At 39.0% G+C, this 23,719-nt stretch overlaps 4 protein-coding genes across 4 annotated transcripts; 3 read left to right on the top strand and 1 right to left on the bottom strand.

The window, feature by feature from the left end:
• The first annotated feature begins 9,799 nt into the window (after positions 1 to 9,799).
• Positions 9,800 to 11,616, top strand: guca1c (guanylate cyclase activator 1C). The gene is made up of 4 exons (XM_030777429.1): positions 9,800 to 9,994; positions 10,340 to 10,489; positions 11,286 to 11,373; positions 11,486 to 11,616. The coding sequence occupies exons 1-4, from the start codon at positions 9,800 to 9,802 to the stop codon at positions 11,614 to 11,616; spliced, it is 564 nt and encodes a 187-aa protein (XP_030633289.1).
• A 3,197-nt stretch (positions 11,617 to 14,813) lies between these two features.
• On the top strand, positions 14,814 to 15,811 carry thrsp (thyroid hormone responsive). Its single transcript, XM_030777430.1, has one exon. The coding sequence runs from the start codon at positions 14,907 to 14,909 to the stop codon at positions 15,321 to 15,323; it is 417 nt and encodes a 138-aa protein (XP_030633290.1). The 5' UTR covers positions 14,814 to 14,906; the 3' UTR covers positions 15,324 to 15,811.
• Positions 15,812 to 16,040: 229 nt separating this feature from the next.
• ndufc2 (NADH:ubiquinone oxidoreductase subunit C2) lies at positions 16,041 to 17,675 on the bottom strand. The gene is made up of 3 exons (XM_030777431.1): positions 17,445 to 17,675; positions 16,594 to 16,737; positions 16,041 to 16,268 (listed from the first exon to the last, which is right to left on the bottom strand). The coding sequence occupies exons 1-3, from the start codon at positions 17,581 to 17,583 to the stop codon at positions 16,219 to 16,221; spliced, it is 333 nt and encodes a 110-aa protein (XP_030633291.1). The 5' UTR covers positions 17,584 to 17,675; the 3' UTR covers positions 16,041 to 16,218.
• Positions 17,676 to 18,538: 863 nt separating this feature from the next.
• Positions 18,539 to 22,607, top strand: rab30 (RAB30, member RAS oncogene family). The gene is made up of 5 exons (XM_030777427.1): positions 18,539 to 18,645; positions 19,984 to 20,082; positions 20,350 to 20,433; positions 21,044 to 21,227; positions 21,982 to 22,607. The coding sequence occupies exons 2-5, from the start codon at positions 19,990 to 19,992 to the stop codon at positions 22,233 to 22,235; spliced, it is 615 nt and encodes a 204-aa protein (XP_030633287.1). The 5' UTR covers positions 18,539 to 18,645; positions 19,984 to 19,989; the 3' UTR covers positions 22,236 to 22,607.
• The last annotated feature ends 1,112 nt before the right edge of the window (positions 22,608 to 23,719 follow it).

Below are 23,719 nucleotides of genomic sequence, written 5' to 3'. Positions count from 1 at the left end.
GGCTGTTATTTCAAAGGGAAAAACAGCCTCACCGCCTATATGATACTGCTCTCTTACCACTCAGCCAATGTAAATGAACTGATCTGTTCTGCTGTTTCAAAAACTGGATCCACATGACTTAGAACAGGTCTGGCCACTCTCTGGATCACATTTTGTCTGGCTTAGACTACAACTTCACCTGACTTGAGACACAGAAACCAAACACACACACACACACACACACACACAGACACTTACATACCCACAGACTGTGTGATATATGTATGAAAGTTACAAGTGGAGAACTTATTGACAGAGCTAACTGAGCAAATTCATCTGTCCCCCTCTCTCTCTCTTTCTGTGTGTGTGTGTGTGTGTGTGTGTGTGTGTGTGTAGGGTCAGGGAATTGAGATTGTGGATGGTGTTGCTGTGAGAGATGCAGAAGATGTAATGATATTATCAGAAGAACATAACAGTATATCAGAAACACAGAGCAGAACACAGGTAAACTCTTAAACCTCAATTGTCTTGTATTCTTTACTTGTAGGGTATTGTGAATGACAAACACATTTTGCACATAGACAAAAAAGTCAGAAGCTCCAGGTAGCCACAAGAAAACGTCAAATATATATATGTAGGAAAACAGAATAACGTTTGAATAACTTTATTTACTCACACCAGTACAATATTTTTTTTTTTAAAGAAAAGCTACAATACATATATAAGATATCAGTTGCCTTCTCACTCAGGTACCAAACAAGACATTGTGTAACCAAACAGCAACATATTTTAGGCACCGTATATCTCAGAGAATTCATCAGAACATGAGGCCCGACATATGGATTATAAATAAATAGTGATTATTTTTTTGTAAATTTCATTTGCTCTTCAGGTCTCTCAAAAGAATAACACATTTTTTAAAAAAGTGAACCCCCCCCTCCATCGCTAATGTGGTGTCGTTGTTATTATCTGGCTTCAGCAGCGTGAGGGTGCAGTAGCTAGAGTAAAGAGAGATCTGAATGAAGTGGTGGTGTGGAAGCTGCGACTATGGATGGTCATTATCATCATCGTGGTTATACTCGCTCTCGTCTTTGGTGTCTCCTTCTGTCTGCTCAGAGGTAACGTAACCCAAGCTAAAAGGAAGGGCCATCTATGTCCGTTGTTTATGTATTTTTTTTTCCCTCTGGTTTTCTGTTCCTCCCAACTTTAAATGTCCAAACTCCTGCGTTCTTGTACGTCTTCCTTTGGCATGACGGTCCTCTCAGTCCAAATGCCTCTTCCTTTGTGTCTGAACCCAATCAATTGTTATTTCCATAAACGTGACATGACCTAGTTAGAGGAGAATGCTGTTTGCTTGACTCTGCTTGCAACAACCTAGACTTCTGTTTCATCCGGAAATAAAATGGGGATAAGGATTCCTGGCCAACTCATCCTCACGGGACACGCGGCCAGTTTTGTTTCAGTTACAGTTTGTCCCTGAATCCCAGATGGAGGGCGCACCTTTGCGCTGTTTGCTTTAACTGGGTGTGCTACAGTGGAGTCTTTCTGTTTTATAGTGACATGCTGTGTTGAAGAGCATTGTTTCAGCCGCACTTTATGTGTTCATGATGTGGTGCATGTTTCTCATGCCAAAACCAAAAACGGCTTTAACGCATGACTGTATGTCTTAACTGTACTGTGACCATGACATGCAGTAGTAAAACCACACTGTCAAAACCTAGAGTGTCATCAAAACCAGCGCTGTTTTTCATGTTCTTAATCGCATGGTCCATGCTTCCTGTTACTGTTTTTTTTTTTTGTGGCTTTTGGGTCATTGTCATCAGATTAAAAGCCTGATGTTGGTTGATTTCTTTTCGTGTATGTGTGTTTGAAAGCACGTATCTGAGCCCCTCTGTGTTTTTCATCATAGTTGGCCATGAGGATGTGGATGAGATGTTTAATAAGGACTCTTTTGTGGTACCACGCTACTTCAAGGGAAATTTCACGGTGGGCACACAGAATAACACATCACACAGCCTGTATCAGCCCAGTCAATCAGATGCCCTGTTTTATCATCTCAAAGAAAAGGTTGGTCCCGAGATTTTCTGACTCTCTCTCTCTCTTTATGAAAGACTGAATCTGTTTGTAACCCCTCCATCAGACAAACCAAATTAACATGATTAGCACGTAGCATATGACGTAAATCACCAAAAGCACCCCCCCCCCCCCCCCCCCCCCCCCCCCCCCAAAAAAAAAGAGCTCAAACCTGAATCATGGTGTGTCTGAAAGTTTTAAGCCTGTGACAGTAATGAAAAAGACTGTAAGCATGAAGTAGGTTCAGTGTTAGGTGACTGTAAAAGGCAGTAAAATGATTGGCTGTGTAAAGATTGATTTAGTCTTGCTGAGGACAATAATAGCTGTTGTCTAGTGAGTCATGTTATCAGTCTGTAGCTGAAGGAAATACTCTGCTGTTATGCTGCTGTTATGATATAGTTGTGCAGTTTTTGCAACAGTATGTTTCAGAGGAAGCGCTAATGCATGTTTCTCACATTGACTAATCATTAGATATGAATAGGATTTGCAGTAACTGAGAACAGATGTGTGGCTATGTAACACTCTGTTTAGGCAGTAAAACAAGACTAATACAGCTTACTGTGAGGAAACTTATGTTTGAACTGATAGTGAACTTTTAGGGACTCTACGTTCAAGGTTAGTGAATCGTTCCCCTTTAAGAATGTGGTGAAAAAAAGCATAGTGGTAACGCAACAGGAGGTGGTTGTGTCAGGGAAAAAAGTTTGTCAAACCATATTGGTTGTATTTGCATGCTCTTAAGCATTTCTGTACTTGTCCTGGTTGGAAAGATTCAGGTTTGGAATTTGGCTGGGAAAGTTCCAGTTAAGGATCGGTGAAAGACCATTCATAGCCCCGCCTCTTTCTGTCTCTCTCTCTCTCTCTCTCGTAGCTGACTGACGTTTACAGCTCCTCTCCGGCCTTGGGACGGTACTTTGTTCGCGCCAACATAACCACATTCAGGTGGTGTTTCCGCTCACAGACAGATTGAACTTAACACAACAAAGTTGCAGTATGGTTTAAAAGATTTAGAAATGGAACAAATGCATCACAAAATCCACATGACATCTTCACAGGTTCACTATTTTGGTCCTTTGGTTTGGGCTGTGAAATTCTGTCGTGTCAGATGGCCCACATTCAGAGAGCGCAGTTGAATGTGTGTTTTATATCCTCTTGTTAGGTACAGAGATAACACAGCCCAGTTCGAGCTGAAGTTTACGATGCCTTTCGAGCATGACAGGCTAATCCACTACACGCTGAGCAGAGATATGGTCTACAGCGTGTTCCTGCAGCTGCTTTATGATCAGGATCCGGAAGATGGAAATCCTTTGTATATCAGCCCTGCCTCACTCAACATGGAGGGTGAGAAATGCATTCATCCCAGACACATTTTCAATATGTGGATTAAATAGATGCCTTCACAACTGCAATATGGCATGAGTATTTCACGTCATGCTCCATACCGAGAAGATTATCGTAAATGACAAGTAATCTTATAGGCCAATGCAGTAAAAAGGAAAATTAGACTATTACTAATCTACTTTCTCAGTGAATGGTTTATTTGATTTCGTGACAGACATTTATATATTAGCAGATACAAGATGATATTTAATGTCATTTGTCCTTGATCTCTTTACAGTTGGCCGCTGGGGAAACTGACATGAGACAGTGGTCTACAAGGATTTTTTTTCACACTACATGGTTTTGTCGCGGACTTTTTCGTAGCTCTCATTTTACCCTGACACTGACAACTGTTTTATTTGCACCATTTGTGGATTTATCCAGCTGCTCTGAACTGTCCAGACAATCAGACTGTCGCATATGGCATTCATCCTCCTGTTTACCTCCTAATGGGGATCAAACTCTCCACTTTATAAACCCCCAGAAGGAAGTAGAACAACTTTCAGGGGTTATCTCCATTTTCTGCCTTTCTTCTCTTCCCCGCCCCCCACCCTCAGTGTTTAAATATATAACCTTGAGAGTTTTCAAGTGCAGCTGAAACGCTGCCAACATGTTATTGGACAGAATGGTTATGAATATTGGATGTTTGTATTTATTCATGATGAAATGAGTATTTTGAGAGAGAGAATATGGTGTTTGTGAAATGTTTGGTGCTGCATCTGCCGAGTCCTCCAGTGTTTTGTGGAGTGTTTATGTTGATATGGAAGTGGTGCTGGAAACAGTCGCAGACCTATCAGTTTCTCACGAAGCGCGACGTTTCCTGTGGATGCAAGAACAGTTTGAACCGATGGTCGCGGGAAGATTTTTTTTTTTTTTTTTAGCATTTTTTATTTGCCAATTGGTTAAACTGCATTTTTTTTTTATTCTATTTGTAAGACCTGTGAACACTTTTTAGTGCAGACGTGTATTTTGTGATGATTTGTATTATGTGATTACACTGGGTTGCAGCTTTGTGGTTTAGCCGTTGACCACTAGGGGGCACATGTGCCTCATCAGGAAAAGTGGCTTGATCATGCTCCTCAATTTTGATTCCATCACAGTGATCTTTAATTTTTGTACATTAGATCTATATGTTTTTTTTTATTATTATTTGGTAAGGCCAGTTGTATTATAACAGGGTAAAGACTTGTTTAGCCCTTTGTTACTTGCCCCAGTAATCAAATCGTGCCTTCCTGAAGAGTTGGTAAGCTCTAGTTTGTCTTAAGAGGCTGAATTTTGCTGTAGGGAGGCAGATGAAAGCACAGCCGTTGGCCTGCAGGTTGCGACACCTCAGTTAACTGTGATTTAGCTGATGCTATGAAGGTATGTTTTGGATTGGTTGAACCAAAACAGTAAATAGATCTTATTAAATCAGATACGCCTGTTTCTGACGACAACATGCCCCGTCAGTAAAATTATGATGGTGCCTTGAAGACACTGAATGTGAGAAAGATAAGAAAAAATTCTTTTATATTTCCTATCCCTGCCAGCATATGCGTATGGTCTAACATAGACAGACACAATGAATTTGTTCTCAAGCTTATAACTTCCATCGTTGATCGCTTACATGCTGTTATTTGTTACTGCGGGCAAGAAAACGATGACCTCAAAGGAACATGTCAGAAAACAGAACAATTCATTCCAGATGGTTTAGCACATGCCCGTTTCTACAAAACAATCTGTACAAATCCAACCTTTGTCTGTCTCTACAAGAGCACAGGGGGACTAAGATTCAGACATGTGGTCAGTCAGTGAGCGGGTTCTCCGTGTGCAGGTCCATGGTAACAGGGGACACAATAAAGCTCTTAACAAGATCACATGTGCCTGATGCATGTTTTGGACCTTGTAGCATTGTCTAGTGGACAATTCTGCCAAGTAGTGCACTCTCTTCAACAAAGCAAACTAATTCTAAATCTGCGGTTAGACCAATGAGTGATGATGTCAGTATACCTAGATGTATTTCTGTTTTGATTGCGGTATGTTTGTAATGTCTTTGGTTGTGTTGAACAGCCATTTTGCTCTAATCAGTCACACAAAATGTTGATATCAAATGCTAATTTCTTTTCAGTGTATTTATTCGTGTTGATTTGTGTAATTAATACAAATTTTTGTACAAATTATAGATTTATTTTGAAATGATAAAGTCTTGTCTTGTCAAACTTGTGAAACTCCACAGCAGTGGAAAATACTACAGTGCCAAGTGTTTCTCGGGTTTGTTTACATTAAATATTGATTTTCCAGAATTAGCTTGTGTCTCACATTCAGTTCACGTGCCGGGACATCTGGTTGTTTACACTATTTCTCAATGTGAAGGCGATCATTCATCATGTGGCACTATGGGAAGTGATCGGAATGTATGTATCATCAAGGTCACCTTTACTTGAAACTTCCATGCAACACTCTTCTCCTGTCGTAGATAGTACCTTTAAGTCTTCCCGTTTTACGTATGCGAGTGACACCATTATATTTCAACGTTACAAAGGGTTAATTGCTCATTTCCTCCATATGCTTCGAAGACATTGGTGCTAATCTTTCTGAGAAAGCACATCGCGTGTTTGAGTCACTGTCTGGGTCAAGCGCTAATGGTAAGCCCCTGAGGAAAAAGATGATGAATAACGCCACTGCACTGAAATTGACATAATAGACAGCCTCGAGGCAAACATATTTCCGCAGCTTTTCATGCTCACGTGATTTTGTACATTGTTTTTAAACAACGATTTTAGATGTTTACAAGAGTGCATGGAATGTTAATGATCGTTTTGGAAAACTAAACTAGTAATACACAGTACAATGATCCTGATGCACTGGAGAAATGTATACTGTGAGTCAGGTCAAGACAAAAAACTGATGCTGCAAGTATTTCTACATAAACTTAAGCAGCTCTATATGCTTAGAATCTTACCCCCGGCCCAAACGCGATGATGTCAGATATGATGATACAGCGATGTGGAGACAAGCTTTAAAACCAGCAAAATAAATACAGTGCTTAGAGCTAGAATTTCTCCTCTATTTTAAGCGACGTCATTTGTTGATTTGTGAGTGTACTGGCACTTTCCCAACATTAAGACGATTTATCTGAGTTAATCAATCCAGTGCTAATCGCTAGATGCTGCTAAAGCGGACATAAAAATGTTAATCTGGTTCTATTTGAAGAACTCTTGTAGGCTGATTAATTAGAATTGCCTTAATTTTAATTCATTTAGATTTGTTTCTATTTAATTGGACTAAATCAGCTGTATTCTTAATTATCTTTCTGAAGAAATCTGTTTTTCTGCTTTGCCTTATATGTACATGACAAAGTGTACAAGATGATCACAATAAAAATCTTTATTTCAAAATCTGCAACTGATCTCCTGTTTTATATTAGATTATTATCTTGATTTACTTATTCACAGCAACATCAGAGACAATGTCTTTTATCAAAGTTCAGCGGCAGTTGCTCTCCAAGCAATGTAGGAAAAGCTGTATAGGCTAGTTGTCTTTCTCTTGCTTTATACAAATTCACATTTGTACTCTGCAATATATGTATATATATATGTATAAAAACACTGTTATCTTTGTCCTAAATTTGTCAAGGACAGACCCAGATACCCATTTGTTGAGGAAAGACCCAGATACCCATTTTGGATTCTTGATGGACACGCTCTAGATGTTGACCCTGTCTGTTACTGGTGCCAGCAGTGCCTGTCTCTGATTAATCCGGTTTGGTGTTTGGAATATCTGACAGGTCACGCAAAGACTCGCAATCCTGCTCACACACACAGATCAGATAGAGAGGTCACAAAGGGGTCAACACCATTGGTTAAACGCGTACTGACCATTACGTTCACGTACACACTGAGTCAGAGGACTGGGCAGAAGGGAATGTGATAAAAGAAAACCTGTTGAGATCTTGAGCATCGATACGGAATCTGTCGGAAAGTGGAAAACGTTTCTGGTCGTTTTAACGCGGCACTGGTACGATGCTCAACTCTGTAGTTATTTAATGACTACACTTTCAGTCGCTGCTCCTTTTTTGCAAATAGTGAAACATTTGTTCATGGGCTGATATGAGTGTTACACATAGGACCTTGTCACTAGCACATCACACTTGAAAGACACACTTGATAAACTTAGCTACCATTAGATCTGTGTTTGGTGATCTTGAGGGCCACCTGGAAACAAAGGTGTTTAAAACATGTAAAAACTGATTGCCACAAAGTAATCTGTTAGTAGATTCTTTTTTAAATAATTGTCTATGGCAACAGTTTAACAAATAAAAAGATAACAATTCAACAGTTTTGAGCTCTGGGGACAAACCCCCGAGGGTTCAGTCTTTTTCATACATTATTCAAAGCAATGATTCCATAATTTGACAGTCACAGTGTTTTATGAAATGTCAGTATTTCTCAGTAAATGAATAGTTGGGGTTGTGTATTATATTAGTACGTAATGTATCAAGCTGGTTTGGATGCTGCCACCAATGGGAATTAAACCTGGTCTATTTACAAAGACTAGTTCCCTTACCCACTCTAGCTAATCATACTGAGAAGGATCATGCCATTAAGTCCCTCCTCTACAACACATGCTCTTTTGCCTTTGGGCTCAATACACCAAACTATCAACACTGCACTAAAAACTACATTCTTCTGGACCTGGGTAACTGGTTTGGGCCTGTTCTAATGCACTTGTATCTCTTTTTTTACCCCATGTGTTTTTCTACCATATATCAGTTACTAAAATTCCAACAGGTCTGGAGTTGTTACAGCACTACCAAACAGGTATCTCAATTCGAGCCTTACAGAGACTTAAGCATGGTTTCCCATAAAGTAGGATCAGAAAACAAAGTTCTCTGGAAAGGATCAAGTAATCAAATGCAGCAGTTGTGTAAATTGTCCCAGGTCTACATTCCTCTTTTTGAATTTCCGATTTAAAAGCTGTTTTAGGTTACAGACTAACTGTAATGAATATTTTTGTATCTGGTTAGCGACTGGTTTTCTTTCGAGGCCATGAAACATGCACTTTTAGCAGGCAGAGTGAGACACAAATTTAAAATCCTAGGGAAGTCCTCCTTGGTGACACATAAAAGAATACCTGTGTGTATATCATAATTGTATGTCCAAGACTCTTAGTAACTGTCCTCCTTTAGGCAACCAGGAAGAGTAAACACCTTCAACAGGAATTACTACAGTTGGAACAATAGCAGTGGTTAACTTAGAGGCCGATTAGCCTTCTGTATCAGTAGTACTCTTGAGTGATAATGTCTGCTATTTTAAAGTTCTCAACTGTAAATACATTAATCAGAATGAATTGTGCATTTATTGAGTGTCAGTTAACAGCAAAATTCTGTCCTGCACATTTGCAGATTTCTCTCATTTGAAGAGGAGTAAATGACTAAATAAATAACAAAAAAAGACCAAATAAAGGAATAATAAAAATTAAAACCACACGAGTTTGACTTTGAAAAGTGTTCCTATTTTTCAGAGCAAGGATGTAATAATTTCACTTTTTGATAACAAGCCCGATCACAAAACATTCATTAATTAAACAATATCATTGTATGGTCATCTTTCTTTTTTTAAAATATCACATAATCATATCATTGAACAAATGCTCTTTCTTCAAATTGTACATGTTTTACTATGTTTAGGGAAATCCTGCTATTTCTATCCCTGATCTATATGTGTTATGAAAACAGCAAAACATAATCTGTAACTGAAAATATCACTAAGCTTTTCTGTTGGCAACGGTTTACTCCATTTCTCAAAGTAGTGAATTAAGGGTATTCCCCTCGCATATAGCATGCCCCATAGGGTTTCCCCAGACTATAGCTCCTCCCCACAGAGGAATCCCATGCAAAAAGTACTCATGTGTATGGCTGAGAGTAGGAGGTGGGTTGGGCTAGAGAGGATTAGATTGTATGTTACGTCTTCCAGTTGTGATGTGGACTTTGATAATATACTGGTTGAGTCTTCTGAACTAGATTTAATCCTGGCCATTGAGTTCACACCAAGCAAGGAATGTTGCATGTCTTCTTGATGGGAGGGGTTGTGTAAGAGTTCTAAGCAAGCCTCTCGTTCTCGCCTTCTTGGAACAGTTCAACATTTATCCCATTAAGGGGTTATCTCTCTTTTTAGATGTCAAAAGGTTTAAGAGCTTTGGGTGGTATACGCCCTGGTCTTTCACTCTCGGTCCAGTCCAGTGTCACAAGAGCACGCAGCAGCACATCCTCCAAAAGCCCCATACCGTTGGATGCTCTGGGTGGTTTTGGTTTGGACATCAGGACCAAAAGCTCCACTCCTCTGCTCTTCATCCTCAGGCTGAAACAGGCTCTCTGATCCTTACAGGAGAAATGGGCGCTCATGGTTCCAGTTTGGATGATATTCTGGCAGAAGACATGCATCACTGGTACAACAAGTTCATGAAGGAGTCTCCGTCGGGCCTGATTACCCTCTTTGAGCTGAAGACCATGTTGGAAATGCAGGGAATGACTGAGGAGGCCAGTAGTTATGTGGACCAGGTGTTTTTCACCTTTGATATGGATGGGGTAAGGGAGTGCACGTTTTAATCATGTTCTTTTTCAATCAAATCATTCACTTGTGCTGCAGAGTGATATTTACATACCTGCATTCAGCTTTTCTGAGCACTGCAGGGCTTTTTTAGGTGGTGAAAGCTCAGGGCTTTTAGGTGGTAATAATTTCAGGGCTTTTAGGTGGTGAGAATTCTAATTACCATTGTATTCTGCTTTCATAATTTCAGTTATTTTGTTGTTTATTGCCTTTTGATGACCCCCTTTATCTGTAACACAGAATTTAATAATTGCTGGATCAAAAGGTCATTTAGATCCCTTGGTTATTCTCTAAATGTGTTTTTTTTTCCCTTTTCCTTTCAGGACGGTTATATCGATTTTGTGGAATATATAGCAGCTGTAAGTCTTTTACTGAAAGGAGAAATCAACCAAAAACTGAAGTGGTATTTCAAGCTCTTTGATCAAGATGGAAATGGAAAAATTGACAGAGATGAGATGGAGACCATATTCAAGGTAAGATATCTCTTTGAAAATTCAACTGCCTAGTTATTTGGTCTGATTATAATTACTATTCCCGGTGTTAACTGGAGCCCTGAGTTTCCCCTCTTTAAATACCCTGCCGTAGATTAGCGTGAAAAAAAACAGCTCGAAAAGTCTGATGAACCCAGAAGCTCGACATGTGCTTAATCTTTTGAACGGCTAATTTAATCCTGGCCTAATTCCATTTTGGCCTCTGACTAATCTCCATCTCCCGATTTTTAAATGCACCTATCACCTAAACCTTTTGAAATCAAAGACACATTTAGATTAATACACAAAATGAAAGAACCTATTAGTCGTAGGATAGTTTATGAGTTAATATACTTAGCGCACACGAGTACAGTTACTTTCTGCTTTACTGATCCTTCATTTAGGTGCTCATTTCTTGAGAAAATTCTGTTTTTCACTGCGACGTCATTAATGTCATTTAATTGCTATAATTGCGATTTTTACATACTTTTCATACGGTGGAGATGTAAATCCCTTGTTAATTACCCTAAAACAACTGGTATGAACAATCTAGAAGCAAACCAAACCAAACCACATATTTAGGTGTTAAGATAAACCTTTCATTAGAATTATATCAAATATGAGCCTCATATCAGAAATCCAGTCATACGATATCACCTTATGTGTACTCTCTTCCATCTGCTTCACTCTAATTCCATATTTCTTGCCTTTACATTGTTTCCAAATATGTAAACCTACCTGGAGCATAATTACAACATTATAATGAAGCAAGATCATAAACTCTTCACCTTTCTCTCAGGCTATCCAAGATATTACCCGCATTTACGAAATCCCTCCCGAAGACATTGTGACTCTCATTTATGAGAGAATCGATGTCAACGGTGAAGGTAAGAATATGCACTTAATGCATGTGATTAACAGTTGACAGTAACAATATAATGACGATACAATGCGACGATGCAATGCCCAAGTCATAATTTCTCTTTTGTATCCTTCCAGGTGAGTTAACTTTGGAAGAGTTTATCACTGGAGCCAAGGAACATCCTGACATTATGGAAATGCTCACCAAAATGATGGATCTCACTCATGTTTTGGAGATCATTGTCAAAGGCCAGCAGAAAAAAGTCTAATGCCCGAGGTGCCTCTACAGCCTGATACACTTGACTGAGATCACAACAACAACAACAACAACAACAACAACAACAACAACAACAAAAAAATTGGAATGTGACAGTAGATAAAAACTATGTTTAAAAAAGGTGTCCACACAGTGGGAGGCAGCTGTGTTTGGTCATGCTGTCTCTGTCTCTCTCTCCGGTTTTGTGTGCGTACTTACTGACTGTCACGAGCTCTTCCTCTACTTCTCTGAACCCGATGTCAACAGTAGCTGACATGACCCATTTTCACAATTCACCCAAGTGAAATTACACCAGAGAGTTTCGGTGAGAGAAGAGGAAGAAGAAAAAAAAGGTTCTGAGATGTCCAAAAAAAGATGTCCGGCACCTTCAGGACCTAAGCCTTTGCTGTTCTATATAATCTGTCCCGTTACGGGACGGCGAGGGGAGTAAGATGGTCACGCTAAGGAGCTGACCTTTAATCTTTTAATCCAAAAGGGTCTCACAAGTTGGTGATGACATTATGAAATTGTACCTTTTCTGAATGGAAGAAGGTCACACACCCACAGTTGACCTGTCATTAAGCACCTAGTTAACCCCAGGGATTTTGAGGTGGACCGTGCCCCAGCAAACAAGACAAGCATGGCACGAACAGAAAACTGTGCTAGCATGCTCGTAAAATTTGCACGTGGAATGCTTGTCTGAATGAAGGGTGAAGATAAAGATTGAGGATTTGCACAGATGCACCTTACCCCAATGCAAACAGATGTAACTGCTCATTGCTTCATTGTAATGAGTATGTCACGTCAAAACGATCTGTTAAAATAAATTGCAATTTTATTTAAAAAAGAAAGAAGTGCTGTCAGATGAAATGTAGCATAGAATATACATATATATTGCATATTCTTAGCACAGTCCAGCAGAGTTTGTGTGTGTGTTTTTCATGTTCTGTGTGAGGGGAATGGATGTGTATCTGACATTTGATAACTTCATTTGATTTCAGAACTTCCTTGTAATGATGGGGATTTTTTTTTTTTTAATTTTTGCATAATTTTCAAAACATTGTTTTGGATATATCACATGTGACTGTGTGTGTGCGCGTGCGTGTGTAATATTTGCCTTACTAATAAACACAACATTTGTAAACACTTATATTTTTTACTCTGATCTTGTATTCTCGCTTTCTCAGTTAAGCAGTCTTCCTTCTGATCATGTATATGTATTATAGACACAGACTGCATATGGAATAGCTTGTGTCCCTTCAGTTAAAACATTACTAAAAATGATCACCACTAAATCAGCTGTGAGCTGAATAGAATGAATTATTTTCTGCACATCCAGGACAGGTAGGATCACATTTAGTGTTGCACGTTGGCCATAATCCAGTATATGGTATTTCCAAAACAAAACACAACATGCATAATTAGCCAGTAGGTAAAGGAAATTAGTTTTTGTTTTGTTTTTTTAACACAAAATGAATGGCAGGTTCCAGTAAGGAATTAGATATAGGTATGTAGTATAGACATAATAGTTCCTAAACTGAAGACGCGTTCTTGTGTGATAGTGCCCCCTTGTGGTGGCTTTTGGTTGTGTTGACATAGTTAAAGTTGCTATAGACATCTCATAGACTGATGTCTGTCATATTGTGATTGGGTATAAAATGATTGATAAAAATGTGTCTACTTCATTGGTTTTGCCAGGCTGTTGCAGCGAGAGGCAATCACAAAGTGTAATGATGAAACAGTTAGTATTTGTTTAGATAATTTAAAAAAAAAACAGAATTGGCTTATTCAAATAAATTGTGCAAACACTGCTGTGCAAATGACCACTTGGCGTACACTATGGTAACCTTCGTTAGTCTGCTCAGAGATAACCTTCAGTCTCAGTGTACTGTATGTTCCTAATAGATCTTCATATTTCCCGTTTTTAGAATATTATTTTTTAATTTATTTATTTTCAGCTTCTTTAAAACTTCAGATGTCTAAGATGCAATGTTTTGTACATTACACTGTACATACGGCAACATCAAAGCTCTGTTTTGTTTATCGGTTATTACTGTTACTATCACTAAAAATCTAATGTACTAACTACATGACAGAAAACTATACCTGATAAGTTATGTGAATATGTTGTGCTTATTTTGCATTTGAACAGTTTCAACAATTGTTTTTGACACAGTATGCTAGTTTTGCTTTTAGTCTTGGTGTACTCATGTTTAGATAAAACACAAATCATATTTCACAACACATGACAGTGTTTGACCTGTGTCTGTGCTCTCTTACAGTCCTTTTGATAAGCCTGTGCTTTGCTCAGATTTTCTCTAAGACAGGGGAGCTGTACAGATTTTTATCCTGAAAAAAAAATGTCGTAGTATTATACGCAATGATTCTTTTAAATTTTATATGCAATAATAAATTTGCAAACACATTTAAGTCCTGAGAGCACTATTCATGTAATGAAAATGCTTTTGCTGTAGAGATGCATGAATGAGATTTGGATGCTGTTTATTTATTTGCTTTTTTGCTGCTCTCCTGGGAATCTTATTTTTCATGCAAATGTCATGCACTTCATTTGGTTACCATGGAGCTAAACCTTTACTGTTTAGCCTGAATCATCCACTTTAATAACTGTGTATTCCAGCGTTCCATTTGCAGTTATATTTCAGTTAATCAGTTGTTGGTGTTCCTGCCACAACACATCACATTTCGCAAGCCGATAAGTCCTTCATAACATTTACATAATGTTGCACTTGAACTTCTTCATGTATACAGCACAACTCATATTCACTGATTTGTCAAATCTTGTACTCCAAAATCATTTTCAATCTGTACTGTTCATATTATATAATAATGTAAATAAATCCTTTTAAATGTAACTGTCACAGACTGTCATTGATGATGAAAATTAAAAAAAACAATGGACTTTTATGCTTCCTACGTGATTGTATCAAATGAATTTCTTTAATGGATGCTGATAGACTGATGTTAGCCCTCACATCGGTTCAACGCCCGTCAATACTCTCGTTGGCCTTGTCATGTCTGGTATCCTTGAGATAACCAGAGCCAGAATGGAAGATTGTGAAAAACAAACAATTTTTCAAGCTTGCATCATGACGACAGAGCCACAGCGTCCAGGTCGGATCGAACCACCTCGTTGCAAAATCTCGAGGACTGGCCTCCGCGAAGCGGCGCCCTATAAATCGTCTGTCCTGTCCCAGAGATGTTTGCACTGCTCACAGGCCTCCTGCTGCAACACCAACACAGAACTACCGGCACAGGCCCTGCCAAAACCCCCAGAAGCCAACCATGCAGTCTGCCGAAACCAAGCTCAACAAAAACTCCCTGCTCCTGGCTCTACGACGCTACAGCGCGGCCGTCCACAACATGGAGCAGACCATCTTGCTCCCGAGCCTACTGCGAGAGGTGCCCCCCGACGATGCCCTGGACTGCGATGCCGCCGAAGACGCCAGCGATCTGTACCAGTCCTACCTATTGCTGAAGGCCATCAGGAACACAATAGACTGCGGACTGATCCCTGCTGACGACGGCAAGGCCAAGAAGAACGCAGCTCTTAACAAAAGCCTGGAGCCGCTTCTGGAGGAAGACGCGGAAGTCCTCTTTCACTTCCATCTACGAGGCCTGTTCTCTGTCATCGGCAACCTCACCAAGAAGTCTCAGAACGTCACTGAGAAATACCTGGACATTATTGGCATCAGCAAGTAACAGACATCTACATTTCATGAAACCTACTGTTCATCCTGTATGAAGCCCAACTGAACGTCATTCTGTTTAAAATACTGGATCAATACAAACTGTGTACACTACATCCAAGGGCAATAAAGTTTTTGCTAAGGCCACTTTTATCTCCTTTTAATTGAATTTAAATTGACTTCTCATTCTGTTTTAGGTTGTACAGTTTTCTGTTTTATGGCATGGAAGGTTAGCTGTGTGTTAGATGCACTGTAACCAAGGGTTTCGGCTCTGTACTGCATATTGTAGGTTTCAGAGCTCATGAACCGAAAACAACAAACCACTAGAAAACAGTCCATCTTGCTGATTTTCTTTTTGTTCTCATTCAGGCAAACCTTATTACATTTAGTATACAGTATACTGTAAGCTCCAAATGAAAATGGACAAAGCATGGCTTTTTGGTCCAAAGTTATAAAATACTCTATTTATGTTCCCTCTAATAAACAAAAGAATAAATACAACATGGTCGTGACAATTTTTTCAGTCTGCACTAAGGGACGATATTCCCCTATAAAACAGCCCTGGTTTTGGGTACCTTTGCTCCCACCATTCCCAGTCACACCTGTTTCAGGTAATCACGGTCCTAAAGACCTCTGACTGTTACACTAACTTTAAAAATCTATCATCTCTAGCCATTACAAAAGTTGTGTGGTAAGGTAAATCAAGAGGGTAAATAAAGAACTCACATATTATAATCTTCTTATCAGTTTTATTTAGCATTGTTCGAGATAATAAAGGGAATATCTTATTTATACATCAGACATACTCTTTTAAAGAGTTTACTGGAAGCTTAAACACGCTGAGAATATTAAACAAACAAATGGCATGAATTCAGACTTCCAAATACACTCTTCACGCATGTGTCACTTCAACGGATAGGATTAAATGGCTCCGTAATCACTGAAAATGTCTTCTTCTCTGAGGGTTAAAATGAAACGTTCAATAGATTAAAATAAGTCACTGTTTCCACTATGGGATCTAACCCTATATTCTAGAGTTAAATATGGACTAAATGATAAGTTGTAGCTTAATGGTGCATTACATAGTGTTAAATCCTTAAGTTACTGTAGCACCTGTAACAAAATACTAGACAAGTAGCAAAACTGATATATGTTTAACATTTAAACAAAATTTTATATATATATATATATATATATATATATATATATATATATATATATATATAATACAGTCAGCTTTTCAATCAGATCTGGGTTCAGACATAGTTCAAGTCTGAATTTACCTTTCTCTGGAAAATCCTCCGGATGCAGTCTAATGTATTCATTCATGTCTCTGTCCAGTCGGGCATATGTGTAATTTTCATACTTGGTTAGATGGTAGCCCAGAAACCATCCAATGGTCGTGAATAATACCTGTCGGTGGACTCCTGTTAAATTAAAAGAAAATTTCAATACATTACATCGTCTCTGTTATACGGGTATCAGTACGGTTTAAGTACAGTTTTAGTAAAATTAGCATTCAGTTCGAAACGCTGTCCTTCTTCTGCACTTCAATTAGCCCCGAAATAACATTAATGGCATGTGTGACATGACCCTGGTATGACCCATGCAATGTCCACGAAACGCTCAGAATATTAGCGGAGGCGTTGGTCATCATTGATTCTTCTTTAAACAATCTATTAGTTTGTTAACCAATAAAAGCTTGTTACATTGATTATGGAACCGTCCTGAGTTAAACTACAGAACGTAACGAGGGTTAGAACTATTTCAACAGTAATAAACATTAGGAAATTGAACATCGAATCTAATGATGCGGACACAAGAATCCACCACAACAGCCTAGTTCTTAGATATTATAGATCTAACCGAGAAGCAGAAACCTTCAGTGTTTACATGTAATAACCTATACTTCACATGCCATACTGTGGGTCTTTACTTTATGCTCAGCGAATATCGATGATTTTCAGATAACTAGCCAGGAAACATTTACATTACATTAAACCACACCAAAGAATTTCCATCTAAATTGCTATTTAAATGAATGTTTCTACAACTGCATTTGTGGCAAATTATTTGAAATACTGCAAGGCATTCGCTCCAAAGTCAAGGGACAGATCTGGCGCTAGTTACTTACCAGCTTTGATGGGAGGCCTTCGGTTAAGAGAATTGTGCAGCACTGCTGTCAACCATCCAGTGAAACCGAACCAGACGGAATTTCTGTTTATAATCCCAGGAGGGGGAAGAACTTTGGCTTCGTCAGGAACAAGCCCCATTTCAACAGATACTAATAAAAATGAATCCTATCCGGCGAAACAAGACGGTAGGCTTCAAACGTTTCGAATTAGCATTCCATCTCACCTCCTAGAGGAAATCAAGGGCATTGTTTAGCCGGAAGGGTATATTGGTGCGAACCTCCGTGCAGAAACCAGATTCAGTTTAGAAAGGTTCCAAAAGAAATAATAAGTATAGCAACAATTAGAGGTATTTTAAAATACCTTGCATTAGACACGCATGTTTTTCAGCTTTTTTTGCCAGTATTATTTTAATTAAGGAACGTATATATCCAGATTATTACATTAACAATAGAATCGGGTCAAGCAAACATCATTATAACAATAATAATGTGGGGAGCAAGTTTATGTCTCAAAGAACTTGAGAATTTTTCTCAGACCGCTGACAAACCCTGCATATTTTTTGAACTGAGGATGTTGTCCCCACTTCTCAAAAAGCATACAAAGTACAGAGTAAAACAGTAGAATCAATGATATGTCGGAAACCTAAGTGGAACACCAGAAACATCAGAAATAGCACCTATAAAATATTTCAAACTCATTGTACTTGGAGTTTAAAATTGCGGTGACTTCTGCTGCTATGAAAGATCGAGAATAATGCGAAAATATACCTAGCAACGGTTTCCATTTTAAAAGAAGTTCTTTATTTTGAAACACGTATATAAATATATGCGCTCGAGAGACGTTGAAAAAAAAAACCCGTCAGGTTACATTTACTTGGGAGGATAACAAATCCCAGTATTAACCATTACATTATTGCAAAGGGATTATCCTATAAGATTTAAATGCACTATAAGCCCCAGACCTCAGCATATTCCGTCTCCCGTTCTTTATCAGGCCCGGTTCACTTTCATTAGGGTGGAATGATGTCATTCTGAAAAACGAAGGAATCTCCGCAGCAATCATTGTGCAACAGTGGAGCAGCAAACTGCCGAGATTACGGTTAGGACGGAGTCGCTAAAAACCGCAATTTGAATACTCAGTCGCACAGACTGGATGCAGGAGGAATAGCAGTTTTGCAGGGGTAAAGCCCCTGGTTGTTGGGTGAGTCTAGATCTTATTTTATATGACCTTAATGTTAAGAAGTAGGTTAGTTGTTCAAGTGCAAATATCTTGCTAGCTAGCACAGATAGCGTTTGCTGGTTCTTTTTCCCTCTCCCCCTACAGAAGGATGCAAACATGAAATACAACAGTTTATAGAGAAATAAAGTACGTCTGTTATTGTAAAGCTTCACATGCTCACTTTAATTGTCCATATACATCCAAATCCCATTTGGCGTTGCACATAATGCCTGCAGTGGCCGTTAAGGATAAGCTAGATAGCTAACGTTATTTGCCTCATGTAGTGACTAGGGTAGCTGAATATCTAGCTAATCAGTCTACTTTAACCTCACGCGAAGGAGTGATTGCTTGCAATAATTTCGTCTGTCAAGCAGAAATTACATGTGCCATATGGCTTTCACTTTTAGGCCACTATTATTATTGTAGTGAGGTATGATGCAACATATGTGTCAATCTTTTGTCAAAAAGTGCTGTCCAGTTGCATAATAAGGTTTCAAGGTAGAAGTTTGTAGAAACCTATTTACTTGAAAATCTGTAGATTTGTATATGACCGCCTGACAGTTGTGAACATCTTCTCTTACGGCCACGACACTTCAGTAAGTGTTTGTGTGTGTGTGTTTTGCCTATGTTTTGGCTTAGCTATGGCCCTCTTTATGTCCCTTGTTTCTTTATTGCAATCCTCTCAGCATCTTACCATAGGCCTTGGCAACGAGAACATTTAAACACATGCACAGAAGGCCCTACCATAGCAACATCTTGGATTCGCTAAGAAGGGGAAAAAAACACTGAATGTGTTTTGCACAATGGCGCTTTTGATCTAATAGAAAAAGCACTGTGTTTCTAAAGTAAACGCTCATCAGTTATGAATTGCAATGTCAGGGGTTGTTTTTTTTTTTTCATTGTGATATTACAAAAGCCTTTGAATCTTCTGAAAATAAAAAGCAGAAGGAATTTTAGCTCTTATCCCTTGATAGATAAAATCTGGGAAATAATCATCATCAGCTATTTTCATATGGCTGAAATTACGATTGACAACAGGCTAAAGTGTAACAGCCAGAAGTGTTTACATCACAGGGATGTCGACAGGCAGATTTCTTTTGACATTATTTATTTATTTTTCTGGAACACTGCTTATTTTTCTTCTGTATTTCTGATGCAGCACATCAAAGCCTCTTTGGCCATTCAGTGAGTGTTTAGAATGTTAAGTTGTATAGCAGGTTTTGGTGCTGAGATTTTCAATTCTCTCTCTCTCTCTCTCTCTCTCTCCCCCCAACCCCCCCCGCCCCCCGTATCTCTTTCTCTTTCTCTTTCTCTCTCCAGTTGAGGATGAGCATGGAAGACTATGATTACCTGTTTAAAATCGTACTGATAGGAAATGCTGGCGTGGGCAAGACGTGCCTGGTCAGACGCTTTACTCAGGTCTGTATCGTACACATGCTTACGTGTCTTTGCATGTTGCCTTTCACTGTTTAGAGCCTGACGGCTGATAAGGTCAGGTGGAAAACTCCTACACGTCGGCCTGTATACCCCGCAGAGAGGGATGAGGAAGGGGGTTGCTGTGCCCTTTAGACGACTGTCATATCATTTGGATCAGAACAAAAGACGTGCCGAGTGTATGATGTTTGTATAAAGTAAATGCGCAGAATGTGTTCATGTTTGTGCTTTTGTGCTGTCTTCGTGCTCCAGGGCCTTTTCCCACCTGGACAAGGGGCCACCATAGGAGTTGATTTCATGATCAAAACTGTGGAAATAAAAGGAGAAAAAGTTAAGGTCGGTGTTTTATTTTCCTCCAGCTCTTTGGCTGCACCTTCTGTTGAAATACGAAACTCTTACTTTATTTGATGTCCAGACCTTTTACCCAGGGAAGGAGGGTGTTTCAGTGGAAATCTTGGCAGACTTTTAAAATGTACATTGTTACAAGAAAAGGGTGTAGCAGCTACACAAGAGATTGGAATGAACCATGCTGACTTTTAAACGTGAACTACCCTCCCATAAATATTATGTCAAGAATCAAGATTTGTTCCCCTACACGATTTTGGACTCATAACAGCATCTGTTACACAATATCTATGGGTTAAATATATTACAAATGTGTGTGTATTATAAAGCAGGATTTCCCTTTATGAATCTCACCTTAAACTGGAGTCATGATTTAACAAAATCCTTGTTGATAAGAGTAACTAACTTTTAATTAGACTGTTATACAGCATTTAGAATTTAATTGACATTTACTACATCTGTATGACTGCTGTAAAGACCCATGTTGACACATAGGTTTTTTTTTTTTAAGTAATGGAAAACATTTGATGTGAAATCCAACCTTGCTCTTATTACCATATCTTAGAAGTAAATGGATATTGATATTGATTGATATCCACAGCTTCAAATCTGGGACACAGCAGGGCAGGAGAGATTTCGCTCCATCACTCAGAGCTACTACCGCAGTGCTAACGCCCTCATTCTCACCTACGACATCACCTGTGAAGACTCTTTCCGCTGTCTTCCAGAGTGGCTCAGAGAGATCGAACAGTATGCCAACAACCAAGTCGTGACAATCTTAGTTGGTTAGTCTCCATTTTCTGTATCACTCATACACTGATACTTTAAATTTAGCCAGTTTTATCACAAATACAGCTGAGTTTAAACGTCAAGGAAGTACAGGGCATATCAGTTCATAGGGCATAGAGTCCTTCACTCCATTGTTCCATACAAACTTCAATCAAGCTTCCATGCAATACGTGTGTTCAATTTGTGACATTACTTTTAAAACACAATGGATCACTTGCTTATTTTAGAAGCAATTGTTCGGTACAGTAAGCAAGGTCACTAAGCCCTGTCTAATGTGAAATGGTGTATTAAACCATTGAATCTAGAAATGCAAGTACATGCCATTGTATACAATCTAGAGAGGCTGAATGGTTCAGCCGTCATACCAGAGGAGTTATATGATACATTAGGTATTTCCTTTACTGTTTATACCAGCGCTGCCTTTGTTTGCATGAAAGGAACATTTTTTTTTTTCATGTTTACACATGTAGGCTATCACAGTCAGACGACTAAATGTGTGTTGACTGTTAAAAAAAAAAAAAAAAGGCCTATATCTTGCATTTGTAAAATGAGACCAGCTGTAGAGAAATGTGAATTTAAATGAATTCAATCAATTAAACTATTTGTTAATTAATTAAAAATCAGAAAACCTAGCGTTATCAATGCTGTTACTTTCCAAACCCGTGGTGAGTTTTTATCTCTACCGCCCAGACCTCATCCAGTCTGTGTATTTGACTGAAGTGATATTGACACGGTGTCTGTTGTTTTTAGGGAATAAGATTGACCTGGCTGAGAAAAGGGAGGTTCTCAGACAGAGAGCGGAGGAGTTTGCTGAGGCGCAAAGCATGCTCTATTTGGAGACCTCTGCCAAAGAATCTGACAATGTGGAGAAACTCTTTCTTGACTTGGCCTGCGAACTTATCCGCGAGGCCAAGCAAAACACGCTGGACAACAACGACACGGCTCCGATGCCCGGGGAAGGCAAGACCATCAGTTACCTGAGCTGCTGCAGCAGCCTCAACTAGCATGCCTGCCTGACCAAAGGGCTAAGGCCGTTAGCCCGTCAGCAGGGCGAGAATATGAAGTGGATGTGCTTTTCTGAGGTCCTCTGCTTGTTGTGATGGTCTGTCGTGCTGCCGGTGTTAAGGTCCACTTCATAAAACCCCCTTAGTGAACTGTGTGGGGGGGGTGTTTTTAAAGCCTGACTCTTATGTCCACCCAAAAGAAAGAATGTCAAGGGGAAACAATTCATGCTGCTGCCAGTAGGAGGTGACTCAAGTTCCTAAAATGCATTGGGATGAATATGCCTTGTTACAACTTAATACTTGTTCTTTTTGTTTTGGTTTGTAATATTTCGGCATACTGAGAGAGAGAGAGAAATGATAGAGGTTGTACGGATAATTGACTTCATTCAAACTAAATTGTTCCACGCTGTTGTGTGGGCCACCTTTTTCGAGCGTTACATGTCAGATCTGAGCAAAAATGCAGAAGGTCTTCACCAGCAATGTCACATGGTTATGAAATAGAGAACATGGGCATCTCACATGCTTTGGGAATACAGTGACAGCAGCCTATTTGATATATATATATATATATATTTGTGATCTTGTCATGCCACTTATTTCTCACGCACTTCAGTATGAATCACGTTTGCGTCAAACAAAAAGGTCATTACTTATGAGATTCAAATTTCTGTTTCGCTTGCGTGTTTCGGCCTGATGGTAAAGAGGCTATTTATAATTTGGACACTTAAAAATAAGATAAACACTTAGCAAAGGACTGAAGAAGTATTTTAGTTCCCCCCTTAGATACAACCAGTCCGTCATGAAGCTATGAATTCTCATTGCTTTATACCCTATGATTGGACATGTATAAGGTACACTCTTGTTTTTAAACACCACCCTTTGTTATGCCTGCTTATATAGCTAAAGTGCATATTTAGCTGTTAAAGTAATAGCACAATATACTGTGCAGCATATAATTAAGTCATCTTTAGGTCCAAATTAATGTCACTCTCTAAAGACTTCTCAATTTGATATTAGAACTGTGTTAATCCCACAGACACAAGTATTACATGAATTTACACCTAAAAGCATGTTTGGAGTTTCTGATAGTCAGTTTTGGTTGGTGCTGTAACACACAATATTTGGAAGCTTTTTTGCATTGGAGAGAGAGAGAGAGAATACTTGTTTTATTTGGTGCATTCAGAAACATCCAATTTTTGTGACTATTATTATACTTTTGCACAGTTGCACAGTTACATTTTCCCCATGTCGCACTACGAGACAGCCCGACCATTTCAAAGAAATTTTTTCCTTCATGGTATGATAAGCTGCTGAATGCAGTTATGGAATTGTCTTCTCCCGTCATCTTCCTCACCTGTGTTGTTGTGCATCCTTAATGGTTTTTGAAGCTATTGAAAAGCGTACCTCTACGTTAACTTGAGTGTTGTATGGTTGTTTTGCACCTGTGTCATCACAACGGAACTGTGAATTTCATCTTTTGTACA

This window comes from Chanos chanos, chromosome 6 (assembly GCF_902362185.1).
Source record: "Chanos chanos chromosome 6, fChaCha1.1, whole genome shotgun sequence".
NCBI classification, from domain to species: Eukaryota; Metazoa; Chordata; class Actinopteri; order Gonorynchiformes; family Chanidae; genus Chanos; species Chanos chanos.
The sequence above is the reverse complement of the archived record's forward strand: the minus strand, read 5'-3'. Positions and strand labels throughout refer to the sequence as shown.

Bases quoted from the DNA above. Each gene is read 5' to 3' on its own strand.
- thrsp (XM_030777430.1), top strand. From the start codon at position 14,907: ATGCAGTCTGCCGAAACCAAGCTCAACAAAAACTCCCTGCTCCTGGCT.
- guca1c (XM_030777429.1), top strand. From the start codon at position 9,800: ATGGGCGCTCATGGTTCCAGTTTGGATGATATTCTGGCAGAAGACATG. The intron at 9,995-10,339 runs GTAAGGGAGTGC...TTTTCCTTTCAG, and splicing joins TCACCTTTGATATGGATGGG to GACGGTTATATCGATTTTGT. The intron at 11,374-11,485 runs GTAAGAATATGC...GTATCCTTCCAG, and splicing joins AATCGATGTCAACGGTGAAG to GTGAGTTAACTTTGGAAGAG.
- ndufc2 (XM_030777431.1), bottom strand. From the start codon at position 17,583: ATGGGGCTTGTTCCTGACGAAGCCAAAGTTCTTCCCCCTCCTGGGATT. The intron at 16,738-17,444 runs GTAAGTAACTAG...TTAATTTAACAG, and splicing joins AAGGCCTCCCATCAAAGCTG to GAGTCCACCGACAGGTATTA. The intron at 16,269-16,593 runs GTAAATTCAGAC...TTTAACCCTCAG, and splicing joins GGAGGATTTTCCAGAGAAAG to AGAAGAAGACATTTTCAGTG.
- rab30 (XM_030777427.1), top strand. From the start codon at position 19,990: ATGAGCATGGAAGACTATGATTACCTGTTTAAAATCGTACTGATAGGA. The intron at 20,083-20,349 runs GTCTGTATCGTA...TTCGTGCTCCAG, and splicing joins TGGTCAGACGCTTTACTCAG to GGCCTTTTCCCACCTGGACA. The intron at 20,434-21,043 runs GTCGGTGTTTTA...TGATATCCACAG, and splicing joins TAAAAGGAGAAAAAGTTAAG to CTTCAAATCTGGGACACAGC.